This window comes from Chelonia mydas, chromosome 3 (genome assembly GCF_015237465.2).
Source record: "Chelonia mydas isolate rCheMyd1 chromosome 3, rCheMyd1.pri.v2, whole genome shotgun sequence".
Taxonomy (NCBI): domain Eukaryota; kingdom Metazoa; phylum Chordata; order Testudines; family Cheloniidae; genus Chelonia; species Chelonia mydas.
In genome coordinates, this window is record NC_057851.1 from 158,345,104 (window position 1) to 158,366,518 (window position 21,415).

At 39.8% G+C, this 21,415-nt stretch overlaps 1 protein-coding gene across 4 annotated transcripts in view; it reads left to right on the forward strand.

Annotated features, from left to right (window-relative positions):
- Nucleotides 1-21,415, forward strand: part of GPATCH2 (G-patch domain containing 2) — a 179,973-nt gene that overhangs the window by 17,735 nt on the left and 140,823 nt on the right. For 3 of the 4 annotated variants that reach the window (XR_005224851.2, XM_007064746.4, XM_037895719.2), the window contains exons 3-5: nt 1,367-1,428; nt 14,657-14,836; nt 15,698-15,777. Coding sequence is in view for 2 of the 4 variants with exons in the window: in XM_007064746.4 (XP_007064808.1) it covers nt 1,367-1,428; nt 14,657-14,836; nt 15,698-15,777 (322 nt within the window). In the remaining 2 variants the exon portion in view is untranslated. Of the gene's footprint in view, nt 1-1,366; nt 1,429-14,656; nt 14,837-15,697; nt 15,778-17,616; nt 18,016-21,415 lie in introns of all 4 variants that reach the window. The other variant, XR_006289834.1, reaches the window with a different exon arrangement.

Genomic DNA, 21,415 nt, shown 5'->3' on the forward strand with positions numbered 1-21,415 from the left:
CTAATTCTGGTTTCAATTTCTGAGAGCGAAATCGGGAAAACTAAATAATTTCAATTTTTTTTTCCAGCAAGCAAATTCATGTCTAAACCAAAAAGCAATCACAACAGCTAATTTAGGAGTAAGGTGTAGAGCTAACTTTTAAGAATGGGTGTTAGGAATGAAACCAAAAATGAAATATATATTTTTAAAAATACTTATAAGTTGGTGTCTAGGTTGAAATATATAAAATGAGGTGGATTTTGCTTCATATTGAAGACAAGCTATATAATATAGGAAAAATACTTAAGGTGTTTTAATTTTCCGTAACGTAACATACATAAAAGCATACTACATTGAAAATTAATTTGAAATGCACACCTTTTTCTTGAATTCATGTCTTTAGGTGAACTGACATATTTTTTTAAAAATTAATCCATACTTCACTGTAAAAAATATATAAGATATATAGTATTGTGAGAATACAGTTCCCTGAAGAACATAAAAGCATTTCTCCACTTAACCTCTACCCTGGACAAAAACTCAGTGTCATGGTCTGTGCTATAGTTTAAGCACAGGAGGCTGGTTTAATATTTAGACACACTTTTAATTTACAATAAAGTGAGATGCTTGTGTACAACCAAGGGAGAACAAAACACTTTATCCTCCTCCATGATCTCTAATTTTATATATAGGAGTAGATGTGTGTATATGCTGTGCATCCATCTTGTAGACCGACATCTTGTTTAAGGCCAAATCAGAAGTTACAGAAAAGTAAATTATAACCTGCATTTTCTGTCTTTTGCTGTTTTAATCCTATTGATCATATTCATTTTTCTCAGGGTGACCTTTACTTTGATTTAATGGATTGTCATTACTGCAAACTTTTCTTTCTTACTAAGTAATATAGTTGTAGTGAATTCTTAAGCAATGTATTGTACAGAATATTTGCAAATGTTAAGAACAGTAGTTCCTTCTCCAGACTCTTGTATTGCATGTGTTGGAAGAAAGGCTTAGACTGCTTTTGTTTTGAGATTTTTTCCCCCCCATTTTATTGAGCAGTGGTGTTCTGGGATCAAGCTGAATTGGAGCAGTGAACATTTGATGGAAGCAGATGATAAAATGCATCAATTGTGTCAGCTCCTTGTTGCAGTCACATCTGGCTTACTGTCAGGGTCCCATTAGATTCCTGTAGTTTTATGTGACAAAAATAATATGTTCTGTAGTTAATGGAACTAGGTTATTTGCAGTTTGATTAAAAACAAAATCTTATTTTCTTTCAGATTTTTGTCAGGCTTAAGTTCTATCTGAAAACAGCCTCCTCTTTAAAATTTTACAACTGAGAGATCAATTGTTCTTTTGATCTGTTTCTTTCTTTTCTTTATTACAGTGAATCTAGCAGCCTGAGCAGCAGTGATGCTGGTTTGTTTACCAATGATGAGGGAAGACAAGGTACTGAAACATCATTATTATTTTTTTTTGCCAAACTGCATCAGTTAAAATTCGGTAATCATTACAAGTTATTTCATGGGTTGGTGAAATTGCTTTAACAGACTGCCTAGTGAGTTGAGGTATAGCTTTTTTTCCAGCTTCTTAAATGTTATGGAAAGGTGTCCTGTCTCAATGACCTTAAGTATTAAATTCCTTGATTATCTCAAAAGGCTAGTATGTGAAGCTTATAATATTAGGGAAGATTGTATTTTGAGACTGGTATTGAGTACATCTTACATACCTCAATCTCTTCAGTATTCTATCTGACAAGTTCACAAAAGACTGGTAGCCCTTCCCACATTTATCTAGAATGCCTTAAAAAACAAGGGCTGGATATAGTGATAATAGTTCTCTGAACAAAGACTAAATGTTTGTTGAAAACATCGGAAAGCAATGATCAATTCATATAATTATTTTCTTGGGGGCATTATTGGTCAATAGGTAGTAATTTTTTTCAGTGGTGTCACATTACTTTTTTCAGTCCATAGCCATTCAGTTTTTTCATTTTTGATCCTTTCCAACAATAACTTTAATTGAGTTGCAGAGGATTATAACTATACATTTTGCAGGCTTGATCTCTATTTCAAGAATTGCATTTTTTCTTTGTTCCCATTTCATGTTGGAACTTGATATTTATCAGTTATTTGTGTCTATTTTATGAGGGTTTCTAATGCAAAGTATTGGTTCCAAAATAGCATTCTTAGAAGATAGTGAGATTAATTGTTGGCTCTGTGTAGGAAAGATAATGTCACAACAGATCATCACCATTTTTAATATCTTAATTTTTGCGTTAGTTACTTCAAGGCCTTATCCAAAACTTATTGAAGTCAATAGGGGTCTTCTCATTTACTTCAGTGGGTTTTGAATCAGGTTAACTGACTTTTAGATCTAGAGAAAGATCTTGTTTTCATTAAAACTCTTAATTGGAAGCAGTATCTGGCCCCTGTTGGTACATGCCTTTTAGGTTCAGTTGAATTTGCTTTATTAGCAATATTTTCTATTACGTAGCACCATAGCTATGGTGCTCTTCTGTCACTTACTTTCTTGTAAAAAATCAGTCCCAAATTGATTTCTTAAGTTTCCAAATTAAACAATAAAATGTCACTTGTATAAAGTGGAACTATGAAATATATTCCCTAATTTGTATTACCATAATACATAGGAGCCCTAATCATGAACCAGGACCTCATTCTATTAGGCGCTGTGCAAACAGATGCTACTTGCCCTAAAGAACTTACAGCAGGGTTGCCAGGTGTCCGGTTTTCCACCAGAACGTCCGGTAGAAAAGGGACCCTGACGGCTCCAGTCAGCACCACTGACTGGGCCGTTAAGAGTCCAGTCGGTGGTGCAGCAGGGCTAAGGCAGACTCCCTGCCTGCCCTGACTCCATGCAGCTCCCGGACGCAGCCAGCATGTCCCTGTGGCCCCTAAGCGCAGGTGTGATCAGGAAAGCTCTGTGCGCTGCCCCGAGCACCGGCTCCGCAGCTTCCATTGTCCAGGAACCATGGCCAATGGGAGTTGCACGGGCAGCACCTCCTGGTGTGGGCAGTGGGCGCCACGCAGAGCCACCTGGCTGCCCCTGCGCCTAGGAGTCGGACATGTCGGCTGCTTCCAGGAGCCACGCAGAGCCAGGGCAGGCAGGGAGCCTGCCTTAGCCCTGCTGCGCTGCTAACTGGGAGCCGCCTCAGGTAAGCACTGCCAAGCTGGAGCCCGAACCCGCACCCCAACCTCCTGCCCCGGATTGGAATCCCTGCCCACACCCTAACTCCCTCCCAGAGCCCACACCCCAGCCCCCTCCGCACTCCTACCCCAGCCCTGAGTCCCCTCCCGCACCCAAACTCCCTCCCGGATCCCGCATCCCCTCCTGTACCCCAAAACCCTTATCCCCAGCCCCACCCCAGAGCCCACACCCCCAGCGGGAGCCCGAATTCCCTCCCGCACCCCAACCACCACACCAGAGCCCCCTCCCGCACTCCAACCCCCTGCCCCAGACCAGTGAAAGTGAGTGAGGGTGGGGGCGAGTGAGTGACGGAGGGAGGGGGAATGGAGTGAGTGGGGGCAGGGCCTTGGGGTGGGGCAGGGGTGTTCAGTTTAGTGCAATTAGAAAGTTGGCAACCTTAGTTTACAGTGTATAAAACAAGATACAACAGATGGGTACAGACTGATGGGAGAGTACAAATAAGCAATGAGACAATATTGGTCAGCATAACAGACAGTGGTGTCTGCACACCAGTACCCTAACTGTTGTCAAGATTTTTACAAGCATCATGGAAAAGGATAGTTTCTTAAGGAGGGATTTGAAAGAGGATAATCGAGTAGTTTTGCATATGTTCACAGGCGTCTCTTCCCAAGTGTAAGGGGCAGCATGAGAGAATGTACAAAGCTGCTTGTTTGAAAACTTAAGAAGTGGGCGATGGAGGCATAATGGGTTGATCAAAAGTGGGAGATGACATTTGGATAGTGAATGAGATGTTAGGTAGGGTACGGATTTCTATCCAGTAGGATATGGCTGCCAGTGACTCTACTGAAATGGAAAAGAGTGCAAGCTGTGATATGGCCCTCTTCATAATGTAAAGGATTCACAGTTGCGACCATTAACCCAATCTTGAGCTTTGAGGTGGTTGTGCAGATGTTAATTCATAACATAATTACTGTTAGAAAATCTACTTTTGAAAAGACTGAAATACAGGCTAATTGTACTCTCGAAGGTCTAACAGGCTAGTGATAAAAGTTCTTGTTTTGGTGACATTCAGTAGTCTTCTAATATTGCCCAAACACATTCTTTTAAAGATGGCACTGATTATACTTGCACACAGACTCTTTAACACCTTCCCCCACCCCAAAAAACCCCAAACCCTACATTAAAAGAACATAAACCTGAAAAATCAAGCACTAAGAAGTTAGGAAATGCCAAAATTAAGGTTGCCTGTGCAACGTAAATTCAGTCCACTTGTGTGTATTCGTTATGAAATGCACAGTCTGTCTCTCAAAAGATCATCCACAATACCATCTTATCTTGCTCTCAGAGGGCTGGATCATTTCAAGTGACACTGCCTCTGAAACAGCCTTCTCTTATGGAGGCTTCTGCTTCTCTCTCACTCCTTGCCCTGGATCAGGTGTGGGTATTAGGCTTCTCCTTTCCTGTTCCTGCTGCTTCCAACCTGTCAAGGTTCCTTCCCCACTCTGAACTCTAGGGTACAGATGTGGGGACCTGCATGAAAACCCCCTAAGCTTATTTTTACCAGCTTAGGTTAAAACTTCCCCAAGGTACAAACTTTTACCTTTTGCCCTTGGACTTTATTGCTGCCACCACCAAGCGTCTAACAGACATATAACAAGGAAAGAGCCTGCTTTGAAAGGTCCTTTCCCCCAAAAAATCCTCCCCAAACCCTACACCCCTTTCCTGGGGAAGGCTTGATAAAAATCCTCACCAATTTGCATAGGTGACCACAGACCCAAACCCTTGGATCTTAAGAACAATGAAAAACCAATCAGGTTCTTAAAAGAAGAATTTTAATTGAAGAAAAAAAGTAAAAGAATCACCTCTGTAAAATCAGGATGGTAAATACCTTGCAGGGTAATCAGATTCAAAACATAGAGAATCCCTCTAGGCAAAACCTTAGGTTACAAAAGTATGGAATATACACACAAGCAGGAATATACGTTCCATTCAGCACAGCTTATTTTCTCAGCCATTTAAACAAAACAGAATCCTACGCATATCTAGCTAGATTACTTAACTAAGTTCTAAGACTCCATTCCTTTTCTGTTCCCGGCAAAAGCATCACACAGACAGAGAGAACCTTTGTCGTTCCCCCCCGCCCCCAGCTTTGAAAGTATCTTGTCTCCTCATTGGTCATTTTGGTCAAGTGCCAGCGAGGTTATCCTAGCTTCTTAACCCTTTACAGGTGAAAGGGATTTTCCTCTGGCCAGGAGGGATTTAAAGGTGTTTACCCTTCCCTTTATATTTATGACACAACCTCTCCTTCTTCCCCCATCTTTCTCAGTCTTTGAACAGCTTTGCATCTGACTCTTCTCTCCCACTCTATCTTGTTGTCATCTGCTGTCCACCATACTCTTCCCTATCAGCCTTCCTCTCTGATTTGCCTCCTGGCTCTCTCTTCCTCTACTCACAATCTTCCACACTCATCTTAAATTACATTAGCTTCCATGTTGCGCACCCATCCAGTCCCTTAGCTTCACATTCCCTTGCCCTCCTGTCTTTATTCGATCTGGCTGAATTCTGCCTCTCACCAAAGAGGCTGTTCACTTGACATGGTCTTCACCAATGCTCACTCTTCTGATTTTTGTTTTGATGAGTTTCTCCTATCTGACTGTCTGGCTGACTGAAACAGCATCTGTTTCAGCATCATCCACCCCTTCTTTTTCTCTCGCCCTGTAGCTTAGGCTTTCTGTAACTCCCCATTCATCAGTGTTGATGACTTCTCCTCTGCTCTCAGCCTTCCCCTCCCTGCCCTCTCTTCCCTTTCTGCTGTTGTTATAGTTCACTCTCTCCATACTTTATTCTCCTCCACCTTTGGCTCTTGGGCCCCTCTCTCCCATCACAATGTCTAACTTGCCAACCCGCAGCCCTGGCTCACCTCCAACATCTGCTTCCTCCACTCCTACTCTCTCAATGCAGAGTGACTGACAGAAATCCTGTGACCAGGCTGACTTCCTCCACTACAGATACGTTCTCTCCTCCTTTAGTTCTGCCATCTTCTTTCCCAAACAACTCTACTTCTCCCCTTTTTACCACCTTTAATTTGCTCCTCAAACTCTCCCCTTCTCCTGCCTCGATTTCTCAATCCATAGAAGATCTCACTGATTTGTTCTAAGAGAACTGATAAAATATGGCATGAACTTCCTTTGCCATCCTGCAGCTCTCACCTCCATGTCCCTTCACACACTCAGAAGTTTGACTGCTTTCCTCCTGTAGCCTTTCCACCTGCCCCAATGACCTCATCAAGCTGCTGACCTTGCTCATGCCCACTCTCGTCCCAGCCTTACTTTTTTTCCTTAACCTTTCACTCTTCTCTTGCTCTCTCCTCACAATAGAAGCATGCTTTAGTCTCTCCCATTTTATTAACTCCCTCCACACCCCTCCTCCCCCCCCCCCCCAAAAAAAAAACCAAACAACCCCCCTGGCTTCTCCAACTACCATCCTGTATTCCTTATACCTTTCATCTCTGAGCTCCTTGAACATGCTGCCTACAGTTGCTGTCTGGAGTTTCTCTCTTCTTCTAATTCTATTTTAGAGCCGCTCTAATCCATCTTCCATCCCTTGAACTGTGCTACAACCCCTCTTGCCAAAGTCTCTAGTGAGCTTTTCTTATCCAAGGCTTAGAACAGGTAGTTCATCCTCATTTTCCTTGACCTATCAGCTGCCTTTGACATGATCAACCATGCTGTTCCTGAAATCTTGTCCTCCTTTGTTTTTCATGACTCTGTCCTTTCCAGGTTCTCCTCCTACCTCACCATTCACTTTCTCAGTGTGTCATTCAGAGGATCCTCCTCCTCCTCCTTCCCCTCCCCCAGCTTTCTATTGCAGTTCCATAGGACTCCATCCTTAATTACCTTCTGTTCATCCTCTAAATCGTGGCATCTCAGTCTTTTTCTTTCAGAGCCCCCCTCCGCCCCCCCTCCAACATGCTATAAAAACTCCACAGCCTGGCAGGGGAAGGGAGGGCTTCTGCCGGGGCTCAGGGCTTCAGCCCCATGGGGTGGCTTGCACCGGCTCAGGGCTTCCATACTGTCCTTGATCTGACAGTTTCAAAGTACTTTACAAACAAGAATGAACAAGAGAGTTATCTCCACACCATATTACCAAGACACAAGCAACACCTGCATAAGTGCCTCCTAGATTGAAGCCTTAAGGTCTAAAATATCTGGGGTTTCATTTGGATAAAAATAGGATCTCAGTTATTGTGACTAATCAAATGAAAAGGAAACATTTGTATTTTTGGAGTCTGTGTATTTAGGGCATGCAGTGTATACAGTCCTTAGGCATCCAAATAGTATTTTTGTGAGTAAGATTTACAGTGTGGGGACACTATTTAAACAGAAATTAAAAGATACTCTGCCAAACGTCAAATCCCTGCAAGCTGCATGGAAACTTGACACCATAATAGAGACTCAACTTAAATGTATACCCCAAATTAAAAAACATAGTAAGAGAACCAAAAAAGTGCCACTGTGGATAAACAATAAAGTAAAAGAAGCAGTGAGAGGCAAAAAGACATCCTTTAACAAGTGGAAGTTAAATCCTATTGAGGAAAATAGAAAGGAGCATAAACTCTGGCAAGTGAAGTGTAAAAATATAATTAGAAAGGCCAAAAAAGATTTTGAAGAACAGCTAGCCAAAGACCCAAAAATAATAGCAGACTTTTTTTTTTAAGTACATGGGAAGCAGGAAGCCTGCTAAACAACCAGTGGGGCCACTGAACGATGGAGATGCTAAAGGAGCACTCAGAGACGATAAGGCCATTGCGGAGAAACTGAATGAATTCTTTGCATCAGTTTTCATGGCTGAGGATGTGAGGGAGATTCCCAAACCTGAGCCATTCCCAGTCTGAGGAACTGTCCCAGATTGAGGTGGTGTTAGAGGAGGTTTGAAATAAATTGAGGCTGTTTAATCGCGTGATTAATCGCACTATTAAACAACAATAGAATACCATTTATTTAAATATTTTGGATGTTTTCTACTTTTTCAAATATATTGATTTCAATTACAACACAGAGTACAAAGTGCACAGTGCTCACTTTATATTAATTTTTTATTACAAGTATTTGCGCTTAAGAAAAACAAAAGAAATAGTATTTTTCAATTCACCTAATACAAGTACTGTAGTGCAATCTCTTTATCATGAAAGTTGAATTTACAAATGTAGAATTATGTACAAAAAACCCCTGCATTCAAAAATAAAACAATGTAAAATTAGAGCCTGCAAATCCAGTCAGTCCTACTTCAGCCAATCACTCAGACAAACAAGTTTGGTTACAATTTGCAGGAGATAATGCTGCCCACTTCTTGTTTACAATGTCACCTGAAGTGAGAACAAACATTCACATGGCACTGTTGTAGCCGGCGCCGCAAGATATTTACATGTCAGATGCGCTAAAGATTCATTTGTCCCTTCATGCTTCAGCCACCATTCCAGAGGACGTGCGTGCGTCCATGCTGATGACGGGGTCTGCTCGATAACAATCCAAAGCAGAGCGGACTGACGCATGTTCATTTTCATCCTCTGAATCAGATGCTGTCAGAGTTCCCTCCCCACTCTGAACTCTGGGGTACAGATGTGGGGACCCGCATGAAAGACCCCCTAATCTTATATTCTACCAGCTTGGGTTAAAAACTTCCCGCAAGGCACAAATTCCTTTCTTTGTCCTTGGAAGGTATTGCTGCCACCACCAAGTGATTTACGCAAAAAGTCAGGAAAGGGTCACTTGGAGTCCCTAGCCCCCCAAACCCATTTACCCCCTTTCCTGGTGAGGCTTGAGAATAATATACTAACCAGTTGGTTACAATGTGAGCACAGACCAAATCCTTTGGTTTTTAGGACACTGAAAACCAATCAGGTTCTTAGAAGAAGAATTTTATTTATTAAAAAAAAAAAAAAAAGTAAAAGAATCACACCTGCAAAATCAGGATGGAAGGTAACTTTACAGGGTAAATAAAAAGATTTAAAACACAGAGGATTCCCGTCTGACTCAGCTTCACAATTACAAAACAAGAATGAAACTACTTCTTAGCATAGGGAAAATTCACAAGTTAAAAGAAAAGATAATGTAACGCATTTCCTTGCCTTACTTACAGTTTTTGTAATCATAGATGAATCATTTCAGGTATGTTTTCAGGAGATGTTTAACCTGCCTGGTCCCTCTCTCTCTCCGTCTGGAGAGGGAAGAAACAAAGAGAGCACAAACAAACCCCCCCCCCGCCCCCAAAGATTTAAAAGTATCTTCCTTCCTTATTGGTCCTTTTGGTCAGGTGCCAACCAGGTTATTTGAGCTTCTTAGCCCCTTACAGGTAAAGCGATTTAGTACAGCTTCCCAGGAGGGATTTTATGTTACCCGTATCTTTATGTTTATGACAGATGCCACCAGCAGAAGGTTGATTTTTCTTTTTTGGTGGTTCTGGTTCTGTAGTTTACGTATTTGAGTATTGCTCTTTTAAATCTTCTGAAAGCATGCGCCGCACCTCGTCCCTCTCAGATTTTGGACGGCATTTCAGATTCTTAAACCTTGGGTTGAGTGCTGTAGCTATTTTTAGGAATCTCCCATTGGTACCTTCTTTAAGTTTTTTGTCAGATCTGCTGTGACAGTGTTCTTAAAACGAACATGTGCTGGGTCATCATCTGAGACTGCTATGATATGAAATATATGGCAGAATGCAGGTAAAACAAGAGGAGACATACAATTCTTCCCCCCAGGAGTTCAGTCACAAATATAATTAACGCATTTTTTTTCTTTTTAACGAGCATCATCAGCATGGAAGCATGTCCTCTGGAATGATGATCGAAGAATGAAGGGGCATATGCATATTTAGCATATCTGACACACAAATATCTTGCAACGCCGTCTACAAAAGTGCCATGCAAACGCCTGTTCTCACTTTCAGGTGACGTTGTAAACAAGAAGCGGGCAGCATTATCTCCTGCAAATTTTAACCAAACTTGTTAAAAGTTAAGCTGTGAGCTCGAGGGCCAGCTTAAAATGGCTGGCAGGCCGGATCCGGCCCACGGGCTGTAGTTTGCCCACCCTTGCACTAAGTTAAAACAAGATTAGGTTAGATGTCGTAGGTTGTGTATTTCTCTGCATTTAATGGATGCAATGTTTATGAAGTACTGCATAATTCTAGGGTTCCTGACACACAATATTGTTTTTTGATATACCACTGATAATGCTGGGACTTGTAGTTGCACATACTACAACTTAAATCAGACCATTCTGCTATAATTACTTTTTTACATGTCTTGAATGGTTAAATGCCTAAACTATGAGAGAGTTTGGTTTGCTAAAATGTTGGCTCAGTATTGTCAATATAAACTGCCTTTAAAAAAATATTTTATTCAATTTTCCTCCAAAAAATAAGAGGGGGGGAAAAAAGAACAGATGAGTAAAGGAACGGGAAGGGAGGGAAAGGGAAGGAGGGCAGGGAGCTGAAAGCAGTGCAGCATCTCAATCTCCATCTGCTAGGAACCAATTAAACATTTATAAAAAAAAAAGTTAGACCAAATCTTTTTGTCAGGAGTTCACTAGGGGCCACAAATCCATTTTTTAATATAGGAGCATGTAGTGAGCACAGATAGTTAATCTTGTTGGAGTCCTTTAAGGAAGTTTTCTGGCTCTTAAGGCTTTTGAAGGACATGGGTCTCTTCTCCATGCTATACATGGAACATGGTTTGAAACAGTTTATAGTATTTAAGGCCTTTTTGCAGCTAGCCATGTTCCTTGCACTATTAAAGGCAGCCCTGTGTTCACACTATGTCCAGCAGGGTCCTGAAAAATCATGATCCTAGGATTAAAAGCACTCCATCATTCATTCTTCTCCCTAGCTTTCTATGTAATAAACTAAGAAAACGTTTGAGGAAATGGACATTTGGTTTACTGCCAGGGCAGGCTGAGGGGTAAAGTACTTTTATGTCTCTGGTAAATCTACAATCTCTGCACAGAGCTGGGGGACAAACTCAAGAGATTTCCCCTTTCATCCCCTTCTAGGACCCCCACAATTTGCAAGTTACTACACGAGGATCCAAAGGTTTCTAATTTGTTTTCAGGGAGCTGATCTCACAGATATTATGCTGAATTTGAGTCTGGATACCTAGATTTGATCTTCAGCACCAGATACAAGTCCCTCAGTCTCCCTTGCACACCCAGTCAGATTTAACAGGGAAGAGTCAAAAGTAATTGTAGCCAACATCGTGGCTTTCCTCATCCGAAAGTTCTGCAGCCACTGCTCATCATCCCAGATGTGCATGATGATGTGATCCCACCACTTAGTGCTTGTTTCCCAAGCCCAAAAGCACTGTGGTCAGCACCTCCGTGAATGCCACAAGCAATCTCATGTCATAGCTACTACATGTGGCAACATCAGTGTCAAACTCCTCTTGCCTTTTGTAGTTTAAGGAATAACTCCACTACCACTCGTGACATGTTAGTGAGAGTGAGCAGCATATTGGTCAACAGCGTGGGATCCATTCCTGCAGACCGAAGAGGCAGAGTGCATAGTACACAAACGGTTGAAAGATGGTGCCAAATGCAGACGGAAGCACAGGGATTGCTGGGATGCAAAGCAATGCATCATGGGGCATTGGGACAAGACCCAGGATGCCCCGCGACACCACTCTTCGTGGCAGAAGAGGAAGAGATGCTCTGTGGTATAGCTGCCCAGAGTGCACCGCTCCGAATACCAATGCAAGTGCCGCAAGTGTGAACATGCTATTGCGCAGGCAGCTGACAGTGTGAACACACAACAGCGGTTTCCCTTCAGCGCTCTCTGAGCAGCGCTGTAACTCCTGGTGCTGTAATTCTGCCAGTGTAGACATACTCTTAATTAAACAGTCAAATACCTAGATATGAGTAAGTGGCCAAATAAACAACATCTTGCAAGTCAGGAGGCTCAGGTTCTGTTTCGAGTTCTGCCATGGACCTGCTATGTAGCCTTGAGCAAATTACTTCATCTCTTTGTGTGGTAGCTTCCCAATAACCAAAATTGAAATAATTTATACTTAACTTCCTTTTGAGATATAAGTATTGTTATTCTACATACTATACAGTACCAGTAGTTGCCAGTCTGTTTAATATTGAAGAACTTGCAGTGCAGTCTGTTGCTTGATGGAAGTGTGTAGTTACTCTCTGTGATCACAAAAGCTGGGCAGCAGATTGCTGTTTACAAATCATGTTTAGCCACCAGTGATCCATTCATTATCTGTTTTTTTTTTTTTTCCCCCCACAGTTTCTGAACTTAAATCTGGGTACAAGAAAATCTGCTTTTCTCCATACCAGACATCAGCCTAATTTGAATAATCAGTCCCAATAGTTGGGGCTTGAGCTTGGCAGAGTTGTTAATTACAAGTCATTTTTAGTATTGCTTTATCCTTTTCTTCTGTTCACAAATTTCATTTCTTAGTTATAGGCTGTTTCATTTTTAACCAACTTTCTGTAACCAAATATTTGAACAAATTTCACTAGTACAAGAGTGTGAAAAACTAAACGAAAGGGGTTTGAATAGAGCCAGATTGAAATATAGTATAAAATTAGCTAAAACGTTTGCATGCTTTTGTCCACCACTATTCTTCTAGCTCTGTTGAGGATCATCATGGATTAGATCCATAGAGAGAAACTTAGCTTGACCTTGAGGAAGGCGAGGATAGAATTAATGAGGGACAGACTTTGTGAAAAGTCACAGCAAAATAGATATGTGCTAGTGTGAGAATTGGGAGAGTGAAATATGCTGAATTCCTTGATAGATATTAGGTGTACAAAAAATCCCTGTTTCCAGCTTCCGCCTCCTGCTTCCCCGTCCTCCCCACTTCTGTGTTATTGCTCATTTTACAGGTGGCTTTTTTCCCCTCTTCTTATTTCTTCTCTTATCCTTTTCTGGAACCTATCAATTTATAATTTAATCCGTAAGGGATCAGTGAGATGATCTTGATTCTTCTTAATATGGACTCAGTCAGGCCAGAACCAGCACTTTCAGCCAGTAGTGGTATGCTTGGCCTGGTATTGGGGAATTGCCTCACATTTGAATTATAAAATTAAATCATTGTGGATTATTGTAATATCTATTTTTCCACTTTTCCTCAAGGCTCTGCTTGGATTTTCATGACAATGTGTTCTTTTTGTTGTCAGAGTGACAATGACATTTAGCACAATCACAGTGGAAGTAACAAATTGCTGATCATGTTACATGATTATCCCATATTCAAATATTAAAATATGCTTGGATACTTCACAAAATACATCTGATATGTAGGTTATTCTGTGGCTGACATAAACTTGACTGTGTAAAGCTACCTATTTAATTAAACAAATTTAAATGAATAATTGTCCTTAAATGTTTTTATCCCATGCATATTGAATGTTAAACATTCATGTAATGTGTGTTTCGTGTAGTCTTGCAGATTTAAAAATGTGAAAGGCACGGTACAGTTTTATACATGGAAATAGTTAGTTTATGTGCAACTACACTACTAGGCATGGTACCAGTCCGATAGCATACTTCTTTTAAAACTCCTGGATTTAAGGACAGTTAGTGAAGTCTTAAGAGGATATTGTCGGATTTAACGGATTTCCTTCTAAATGGAGGGAAGTAAGTGGGGAATTAGCAGCTCAGGACCTCAGTGATAAAATGATGGCCTCAAAGTTTTGTTTAAAATACAGTGCTCTGTACTCTTCTTTTTTACTACCTCTACATGTTTGTACAAAACAGTGTTTTTAAAACTTAGCAGTTCACCTTTAATTAAATGTTTTGGGGGGGGGGAGGGGACTATGACTATTTTTTTATATCAGATTAGTTAACGACAGACTTTGATGTTATTTAATGTTGAATTTTTCTTGCTTTTGCGATTGTCTCTAATATTTACTGAAAATGTCCATAAAATATTTTTTGTTAAAAATGACCAACTTTATAATGCAATACAGTGCATTTCTCAGTATATTTCATGGTACTGTCACTTTTCATTTAAAATCCACTTTTTCAAAACTTATTTCTTAATAAACTTAATCAGATTAATTTTATTTAGTCACATCTGTTCATGATTTTTCCCCCTTTTACATGCCATACAAATCATGAAATTACGCTAATTATATACCATTATCAGCTGCAAAGAACTGGTTTCACAGTTTTATACCTTTTAATTCCCAGCAGGAGATTAAGGCTTGTTTTTTGTTAATGGGAAAAGTGCAGTAATTTAAATGGATTTCCCTGCAGTTACCACCAAAGGATTAATCAGTTTTATTGTTTTTCACTTTTCTAAATTGGTTCTAAAACAGAACATTTTTTGTGTTTTTATTGATGGCATTACTTGTTATGCTATTAAAACGTATTCTCCAAGCAGAGTTGCTATATACAAATAATTGTAGTACAACTATAAAGCAAAAAAAAGAGATTGTGATTACAAGCGTGGTTTCTCTGGATAATAAACCTGTATTTGGGGGCGGGGGTGGTTATTATATTTACACAGGTGATGATGAGCAGAGTGACTGGTTTCATGAAAATGAATCTGGCGGTGCGTGTGGAATCACTGGGGTCGGTCACTGGTGGGAACAGGACTCAACGGAATTGGAGAAAGAATTGCCTGATCCAGTCTTTGAAAGTATCTTAACTGGTGCTTTCCCTCTTATGTCCCATTCAGGGAAGAGAGGTTAGTAACACTCAAAGGCAGAATAATATAGTAGCTGGGGTTCAGTGGAAAGATGTCTGTAGCCTGCATCTGATATGTAAAGTATGTTGTGGTTGGTCTTGATCTTGGAGTTTCATCAGCTTGAGAATTTTCAAAAAAACTTTTAGAGCAGTGCTAAGACTGGGAATGAGAGATAAATTTGCCAATGATTGCAAAGTTCAGAAGGTATGAGATTTGATTCTTTTTTCTTAGGCCCTTATTTTGCAAATCTGTACTCCCACAAGGAGTCCCATTGATTGCCGTGACTTCAGTGTATTTTTTTGGGAACCTCTACATAGCAGTCGGGTTCAGACTGTAGTTTGCAGCTTGTATAGACATACGTGATCTAGGTAGGTTGCTAAAAATAGCAGTGAGGGCACTGCAACATCAGCTCAGGCTTCGGTGTGGGTTGCACAAAGCCAGCCCCCCCCCACCCCCGCCCGGGATATGTACTCACTTGTGCAGACTATGCCAAAGTTCACACCTCTGTGTCCTCACTACTGTTTTAGCAAGCTAGTTAGATTAAAGGTAGCACAGGTATGTCTACACAAACTGCAAATCTGCAACCCTTGATCAGTACAAATGTACACTTTGTGTGGGTCAGGGTTTGCAGAATCAGGCCCTAAACTTGTAATTCAACAGCTTTCATAAAATAATTCAATAGTTTTAGAAATGAAGCAAAATGGTACAGCTATAAAATCAACAACAAATTAAAATATTCTTTGTTATTGAAATAAAATGTTTTATATTCCTTTTGGTTCCCATCTCCTACTGTAACTTTAGGAATGTGATTGTCTGTAATATAAAATATTTTTTAAACTGAGCTCTAATGCTTGCTTGTAGGCTTCCAGAGTAGATTTAGTCATCTTCATGGAATGCCAGCAAGGAACATCAAAAAGGTTTCAGGAAACCCAGCTGCATTGGTAGGTGTGCTTTTTTTCATTCAAACCAATTTGAACTGTTTTTTCCATTATTATAACAAAACAAACAAAAACCAAATGCATATTCCTCTTTCATTGATATCCTAATGTTTGTATATAGCTGAAATGATTCATTCTTTTACAGTGTGCAAATTGGAATGGTAAGACTCTACTATAAGCTAGTTCTTCTAACACTTTTATGTTTGTTTTTAATTCTTCTCCTTCCAGCAGTGATATTATAATGGAATGATCCAAACAAACTGTTAATTAGAAGACTGTTCCTTAATGCTTTACCTTATGAACTGTAGGGGGGAAAAAGTCAAAGAAAAATGCATGTTTCAGTATATGGCAGATGTATGTGAAGAAAGGGATATTTATCTAAAGCAAATCACATTGTAGAGAGAGATTATTTTTACTTTTTAACGTGCCTTTTTGTAAAGGAGCATCAAAACTGATAAGTTACTCAAATGCACCTGATACTAAGTGTATGTGGCACATAGGATTAATGTACTGTTCTTTTTTCTGTGGAGAACTCTCATGTCTTTCACCTTCAACTTCGTATCTTTTTTTTAGGCCATATGTTAAAATGAAGTTAGTGATCTAATACTCATATATGCACATCACAAAATCCCCAGAGGCTCTAAGCACAAATATTGTTATTAAAGGTCCCCTCAGTTGTAGGAACAACGACGTTGATAAAGAAGAGAGAGAAAACAGTTATCACTGCCTCTCCCACTCCACTCCCAATTCTGCTTTTTTCAAATAAAACTGTATGGGTTTGAAAACTCTTTTTAGAGGGAGAGTGAAAGAAAAAGGAGGGACAGCTTTTAAAATAACGTTTAAAAAAAGGACTCACAGCAGTGAGCTATAATTCTTTATCAGAATGGGAGTTGAGAGGCAAAGGGAGAGCTCATTTCAATACAATAACTTGAAGGTTCTCTCTGGTAGTAACCATATCCTGGAATGATAAATTCCAAGGCCTTCAGCCTCATCCTCTAACGTCTTAATCAGAGAACACTGTTAATTTGCTTCATTAGAATAACGTGATGATGGAAACTGTAAAAGGTATTACATATGCAGAGCATAGAAAAGCAGTACTGGAAATTTAACCCTTTTGGAAAAAGGGAAATTTTGTAATTGAAATCTTTGTCCAATAATTGCCATTCAGAGATGAATAAGACACTTTAAAACCTTGGCCTATGAATTCTACCTTTAGTAGTCATGAATTAGATGAATGCTATCTAGTTCTTGGTTTCAGATCTACCTATTTTTATTTTTGGTTCACTGCTTACTTGAGCATATCTGGGATTTGTAGCCCATTTTCTAGTCTTATTGCAATCTCGCTCTGGTATTTTATAGGAGCTATTACAACTTATAGGTTAGCTTCATGGTATTGATGATACGTAGCTTAACCACCTTAAAAACTGCCTTTCCCCTCTAAATAGTAAAAAGGTGATTAAATTTCAGTTGATGGGAATATACTGCATATGTGTATATATAACAAGAGATGTGTTGCTTTCTGCTACAAGTTCTGGATTGTTATAAGCACCCATCTCCTTTTCAAGAAAACCTCATGTGTATTAATAATAAAGTAGTTTCCTGTATAACAACTGCATGCTATTCATTAAAGAAAGATAACTGAATTATCACTAGATGGTAAATTTATTATTACCTTATATTCTGACTGTGTGGTATGTTCCCAGAGACAGTTTCAAAGGAGGGTAAAATACCCTGCAAAGCTCCATATCTAGGGGGGGAAAGTATGGGCAAATGTACAGCTAGCTGTTAACTTGAACAGTTTCCTGATCTGCATGCATCCTGGGCGTCCGGTTATTTTTGCAGGCACACCCATCACATCCAACTTGGAAATTTTGGTTCTTCATGTCAGAACGCACAAGATTGTTTTCAGAGTGTTATCAATGAGTGATTTTCAAAGAAAATCTTTTAAATACACCAATCCAGTGACAAAAAGAAAAAAACCATTTAATACCTGTGACGTCTGATAACGCAGAACAAGAAGTAATTACTGCTGTTAGATTGTTACACTGAAGAGCTAGAATGCTTTTAGAAAGATTAATATCCTGAGCAAAGAAGCATACTGCAGACTGAACCCATTGAACAGAATGTGATGGTGACCTAATTCTTTCATTTTTAACGGAGATGAATCTGTGATGTCTGCTCAAGAGCAGTGATACAGACTTGAAAAGAAGAAGAGGGGAAAAATGGACATTCTACAACGAGGTATGCCAGTGTATAACACACACATTATAAGGATTATATTTAATCAAAGTACATATACATTGTACACGTAGGCCCCAATCCCGCAATAAGTTCACTGCGGATGAACCCTTGTATCTTTGCAGAGCTCAAGACAATGGGGCTCTACAAAGATGCACGGGTCTACTGGCAGAAATTCTGTTGTAGAATCAAGACCATGGTAATTAATGAAATCCTGAAAACATTTCTGAGGTGCTGTGGAAGTGCAATTTTTTTAGTTATGGTAATACTTTGTTACATGATCTTCCTCTATTAAGGAAACAAAATTCATGTTAAATGTAAGATCACCAGCTGTCATAATTACCTATTACATTTTGTATTTTGGGGATAGCACCTTCTTATAATACTGAATGCCTTCTTCGCATCTTGTTTCTGTTACAAGACATGGGCGCTGAGAATATGGGGTGGGATATCTGTGTATCAGTTGGGTGGTTTTTAATTTACGTTATCCCCAACTTGGCACACAGATCGCCTGTCAGAAAAATATTCAGACATACGTTTTAATGGGCCTGTTCTTACATTTGAACAAATTTTAAACAGACTCTCTGTTTCTGTCATTAGTGGGTAGACATATATTGAACCGCTGCTATTCACTACGCATCGTCCAACCTGCACACTGAATAAGGCATGGGTCCTATGGAAAAATAGTTTATGCTTATGTAATTAAATTACTATATTGTAATACTTAAACACAAAGAGGTAGCGACAAGGTTGGAAGACAGCCTTAAATTTGGCATTTCATGATTTGAATGCTTTACTTTGCAGCCTCAACATTTTTAACATAGTTCTTTTTTTTAATTATTATAAATACCTGTGTAATTTTAATTATTATAAATTATAATAAATTATAAATTTTAATTATTATAAATACCTGTGTAATTTTTCTGTACGCTAAACCTTTTACTTAAAGTGCTTTGTGTTTGTACTAGGCATGTTTTAATTCCAAAGCTGTAAAAATGGCATAAGCCTATTTTTTGTAACTCATGCTACATATCAGCATTTGATATTAGATTCTTTTTAGTAGGTGTACTACATGAAAATCCGCTGAGTTCAGTGGGAGTTGGCATACTTAGATTTATCTTACTCTGAACACATTTTTTAATGTGCCCATTTTATCAATGTACAGCATTCTTACTATAGGAAATTCAAATATAGTGAGCCTGAGGGGTAGTACTATAGAATCATAGAAATGTAGGGCTGGAAGGGACCTTGAGAGGTCATCAAGTCCAGTCACCTATACTGAAACAGGACCAAGTAAACCTAGACCATCTCTGACGAGTGTTCGTCCAACTGTTCTTAAAAACCTCCAGTGATGGAGATTCCACAATCTCCCTTGGAAGCCTATTCCAGAATTTAACTACCCTGATAGTTAGAAAGTTTTTTCTCATATCTAACCTAAGTCTCTCTTGCTACAAATTAAGCCCATTACTTCTTGGCCTACCTTCAATGGACATGGGGAATAATTGATCACCATCCTCTTTATAACAGCTGTTAACATATTTGTAGACCGTTCACAGGTCCCCCTCAGTTTTCTTTTCTCAAGACTAAACATGTCCAGTTTTTTTAACCTTTCCTCTTAGGTAAGGTTTTCTAAACCTTTTATCTTTTTTGTTGCCCTCTTCTGGACTCTCTCTATTAATTCACATCTTTCCTAAAGTATGGCATCCAGAATTGGATACAGTACTCCAGCTGAGACCTCAACAATGCCAAGTTGAGCGGGACAATTACCTCCTCTGTCTTGCATCCTGTTAATACCTCCCAGAATGGCATTAGTCTTCTTTGGCAACTGCATCGTATTGTAGACTCATATTCAGTTGGTGATCCACTCTAATCCCCACTCTAATCCCCAGATGCTTTTCAGCAGTGCTAGCCAGTTACTTCCCTTTTTGTAGTTGCACATTCGATTTTTTCCTTCCTAAGTGTACACCGGACCCTCGCTAGAACGCGCGTCGAAATAACAAGAATTTGGATATTATGCGGTCACGGCCATGGATCCCAAATTTAAGTACTGTACAGTACAATTTTTTTTGAGTATAGAGACGCGATAAATTGACTGCTGAGCTCTCTCCTGTTGATTCTAGTACTCCACGAGAACGAGGAGCGCAAGCGCAGTCGACAGGAGAGCATCAGCTATTCATGTAGCTGAAGTTGCGTATCTTAGATCGACCCTGCACGGTCGTGTAGACAAGCCCTAAGACGATTGCTCTAGGCCTAGAACGCCATACAAATGTAATGTAATCAAAATTTACAGGTACATTATTTATCTTTTAGAAAGATGTCAAAAATGTCGGGCAAAAGGAAGGCTTACTCGGTGCAGGAGAAATTGGACACTATCGAATGACTTAGAAATGGCGAAACCCAGGCAAAGATTAGCCGCGATATTGACATTAACGAGTCCCCCTTTTGTGGATGGCTAAAGAATGCTGACAAGCTTGGAACTTACATTCATAACCTGGTTGAAGAGCATGGCCTTCAAAGAAAACAAGCCCGTTTAGCGAATGATGCCGATCTTGATTCTGCAGTGTACACGTGGTTTGTGCAAGAACAGCAGAAAGGCGTTCCAATCCTGGTCTGCTTATAGCCATGCAAATGGAAAAATTCGACTGGGAACTTAATGGCGAATTCAGCAATTTTAAGGCGATTTGGGTTCGGGTTGGCTATGGCGATTTCAGAAAAGACACGGAATCTCTCAGATTGCAGTTTCGTGAGATAAACGCTCTGCTGATGCCGACGCCACGCAATCGTACCCTGCGAAGCTAAGGGAAATTTTATGAGACAGAGGGTTACTCGGAGGAATAGGTTTACCATGCAGACGAAACAGGAATTTATTGTAAAATGTTGCCCAATAAAACCCTGGCTGTCAGAACAGATGAATGAAAGAAAGAAGGATATAACAGGCAAAAGATCGCCTTACTTTATTGTTTTGTGTGAATGCAACAGGCAAGCATAAATTAAAACCATTGTGCATTGGAAAGTCTCGCATGCCTCAGTGCTTTCATCACATAATTGTGAATTGCCTGCCGTTTTTGTACTCCAAAAATTCCTGGATGGCGAGAGATTTTTGAATAGTGGTTCTTCACCGAATTTGTTTTTGTGCGAAAGCATTTGCAGGCAAAACGCTTAAAAGAAAAGGCCGTTCTTTTGCTAGACAACTGTCTAGTGCATCCTCTAGCCGAAAGACTCAGAACCTGTGACGGTAAAATACGGGTTGAATACTTACCTAAAAACACGACTTCCAAAATCCAGCCCCTTGATCAAGGTATTATCTCCATTTTTAAGCAGCACTATCGACGGAACTTGGTACGACAAATGATAGAAAGTGAGTTGTCTGTCACTGATTTTCTGAAGAAGTTGACTATAAAAG